General features: G+C 38.2%; 1 protein-coding gene across 1 annotated transcript; it reads left to right on the top strand.

Annotated features, from left to right (window-relative positions):
- Window positions 1–1191, top strand: LOC128359951 (GTPase IMAP family member 9-like). The gene is made up of 2 exons (XM_053320262.1): window positions 1–5; window positions 159–1191. The coding sequence occupies exons 1-2, from the start codon at window positions 1–3 to the stop codon at window positions 1189–1191; spliced, it is 1038 nt and encodes a 345-aa protein (XP_053176237.1).
- Window positions 1192–3703: the final 2512 nt, after the last annotated feature.

Raw genomic sequence — 3703 nt, 5'->3', positions numbered from 1 at the left:
ATGAGGTAAAATAAAGTTTGGGATGTTTTGTTTTTCTCACTGTCGGACATTCTGATCTGACTCACTTGTCAATAAGACTCTCTAGTGTGAACTCTACAAGAACTTTGTAGTGCTGTTACATTGCTTTTACATATTTAAAAGCAATGTGGTGTCTTAAGGCATATTAAATTAAATATCTCACTCATCCTGCCAACTACTAAAGACCCACTTTCTTTTGTAGACTTGGATCCAAATGAGGAAATTCGAATCATACTGATTGGAAAGACAGGAAATGGAAAGAGTGCATCGGGAAACACCATCCTAAACCGAGAGGCTTTTATATCAGTCCTTTCACCGTGTTCTGTGACATCAGAGTGTGATAAGGCACGAGGAACAGTGGCTGGATGCAGGGTTGCAGTGATTGACACACCAGGGATTTATGACACAAAGTACAAAGAAGATGAGGTGATCAGAAAGCTGAGAATGTGCATCTCTCTCTCAGCTCCTGGTCCTCATGTGTTCTTGATTGTGATCAAGTTGGACAGATTCACAGAGGAGGAACTTAAGACAGTTGAACTCCTACAGATGGTGTTCGGCAACAAAGCTGCAGACTACTTCGTGGTCCTCTTCACTCATGGTGAACAACTTGGATGCACAACAGTTGAAGATTTTATCAGTCGCTGTCCCAAACTTAGCCATTTTGTTTCAAAATGTAATGGGCGGTATCATGTCTTTAACAACAAAGATCCCAGTGAGAGTCAGGTACCTCAGCTGCTTGATAAGATAAAAAGAATGGTCAATTATAATGGTGGAAGATTTTACACAAATGAACTATTACAGGAGGCTGAAAGAGCAATCCAAGAAAAAGCGGAGATGATTATGAAAGCTAATGCAGAGAAGAAACGCAGAGAAGAAGCAAAACTGAGGTCCATACTTCAAGGAGAACAGCTGAAGGCCAAACTAAAGCAGCTGGATGAAGACTACAAAAGACAATCAAGAGAAAAGGCTGAGAAGAAAAACAGATTTACTGAAGGTGGTATGATGTCAGCAACAGCTGAAGTCGGGATGACAATTGGGGTTGCTGCAGGAGCTGTTGGGGGTCCACTTTGCGCCGCCGCTGGAGCAGTGGTGGGTGGAGTTGTTGGGGCTTTAGCGGGAGCCATTGGACCGATTGCAGTAAAAGCTTTGAAAAACAAATGCATTGTACAATAAAACATACAGTTGCAGCAGTTGCTTTATATTGTCAGTTCTGCTACTATATTTATTTGAATCTTTTCAGTAGCAGACAGAGTCATATTAACTTCCTTGTCGCTTGATTTGTTTGCTACATACGATGACAGACATGGATAAGTATGTGTAGCCAGCTGCTGCAAACAGAACTATGCTGAACTACAGGTTTGGATTAAGAGTCATAAATTCTGTTTAGGATTACTGTCAAGAACAACTATGTATTATGATAATTAGAGATAGTAAAGTAACTTAAAGTAACAAATCAATAGTTTGATATAATCAATGTAAAATATTATTGCAGTAGGTATGTGAAAGGCTTGTAGTGATACATTCGTATAGAATCAAGACTCTCTCCTCGGGGTTAGAGAGCTTTGTCTTTCAGCTAATTGTTTTGGATTTTAGACTTGCTTTAGCGGGAGCCATTGGGGCTTTAGCGGGAGCCATTGGACCGATTGCAGTAAAAGCTTTGAAAAACAAATGCATTGTACAATAAAACATACAGTTGCAGCAGTTGCTTTATATTGTCAGTTCTGCTACTATACTTATTTGAATCTTTTCAGTAGCAGACAAGAGTCATATTAAATTCCTTGTCGCTTGACTTGTTTGCTACATATGATGACAGACATGGATAAGTATGTGTAGCCAGCTGCTGCAAACAGAACTATGCTGAACTACAGGTTTGGATTAAGAGTCATAAATTCTGTTTAGGTTTACTGTCAAGAACAACTATGTATTATGATAATTAGAGATAGTAAAGTAACTTAAAGTAACAAATCAATAGTTTGATATAATCAATGTAAAATATTATTGCAGTAGGTATGTGAAAGGCTTGTATTGATACATTCGTATAGAATCAAGACTCTCTCCTCGGGGTTAGAGAGCTTTGTCTTTCAGCTAATTGTTTTTGGATTTTAGACTTGCAACTTTGCTGTTTTTGACACTCTCTGTCTTTAATGGCAGCAACCAAGGAGCTCAGATAAATCCACTGTTCCCTATCTACCAAGCTCCAAACTACAGACAGATATAGTTAACAACAAACAGGTGAAGATAGTGGAAAATTCAGCAGGTAAAATGCTGATATTTCCTAAATGGAGACCAAAACATAGCTAAAAGGGGAGTGGTAGGTAGACTTATATGTCGGATTGGAAGAAACAAATCTCCAGGCGAGGGCAAATATCTGTCTGTGTATTGAACGTGGAAGAAGGAAACTGTTTGCTTGATGTTGTACAGCGAGTTGTGCTGCCCCCAAGTGGCAAAAATCTATTAATGCAGGTTTTTATGTATCTTTAAACCTTCATTAACAGTTTTTGGCCACTAGGGGGCAACAACAGAATAACTAACAGTAAAGTTGAGGCTGGACAGGTAAACAATGACTCTATAAAGCGCCATAAAGCCAAAGTGAAGAGCAAAGTAAGGTGGTATTTCTCTGTAGGTGCATCACTCTGAAACTTCACACTGTCATTTGATACATTGTTGTTGTAAAAATATTGATACTAGCCACTGTAAAGCATCATTCTTTGAGCAATGTACTGCAGTGGCATTTGGTCGGTTTTGAAAGAGTTTTTGTTATTTGTAATTATTTGAAGCAGAGGGATTTTCCATATATATATATATATATATATATATACAGCATATATATGTTTTTTTACATTGCACAATATAAAGGAAACTCTAGAGTGAAAGCAGACAAAGAGAGCTTTTGAAAGCTAGTCGACCGTGTTCGTGCATTTATGCTATGATGATGTTAAAGTACTTTTTCTATTCATGCTTTCTGATAGACAGGAAGTGGATGTGTTGTGAAAAATTGTATGAAATAAAGACACACACTCACACAAAACCCCCCACAACCTATCCAGGCAAATTAATTATGGACTGTCAGTAATCATGTACAGTGTCCATGTATCGGTCTCTCTATCAGTCCGCATTTCTTTAGTCTAAAATGACTTTGTGCTGACAGCTGGACTCGTTAGCCCTCAGGGAAAATGACCATCTCTCATTAAATGGACTGCTCTGTGCATGAAACAGCCACACATTACCTCACATGTACATGCCCACATACTCACATGTGTATGTAGGGCACATACATGTACAGCCATTTCTCCATCTTACTTGTAACACACACAAAAGCCAGAACAGGGACTATTTTAAGGGGTTTTTTCATGCGGTAGTAATTGTTGTAAAGGCCACAGAGTAGAATAGAGGTCTACAGTTAACAGCTTGGTGTGCTGTGACACTGGAAACACATGAGTCGCTCGGGGTGAATCTGTCTTTGGGAATTAAATTCAACAACTAAGACAAGCTCATCTCAAGCACAGACAAGCAAAAAAAAAAGAAAAAGATATATATTTTAATCAAGAGAGACTGATTGTTACCATACGAAGAATGGAAAATGGATAAAGTGATATAATGTATTCTGTTTTTATTGAACATTTTTTGTTATCTCATTGTGTTTTGCTCTGACAGGGAATTGTTGGGTTGAGTTATTTTTAAGAAT

This window comes from Scomber japonicus, chromosome 6 (assembly GCF_027409825.1).
Source record: "Scomber japonicus isolate fScoJap1 chromosome 6, fScoJap1.pri, whole genome shotgun sequence".
In the NCBI taxonomy this organism is placed as follows: Eukaryota; Metazoa; Chordata; class Actinopteri; order Scombriformes; family Scombridae; genus Scomber; species Scomber japonicus.
Note: the sequence above shows the minus strand (reverse complement) of the source record. Positions and strands in the feature narration are given on the sequence as shown.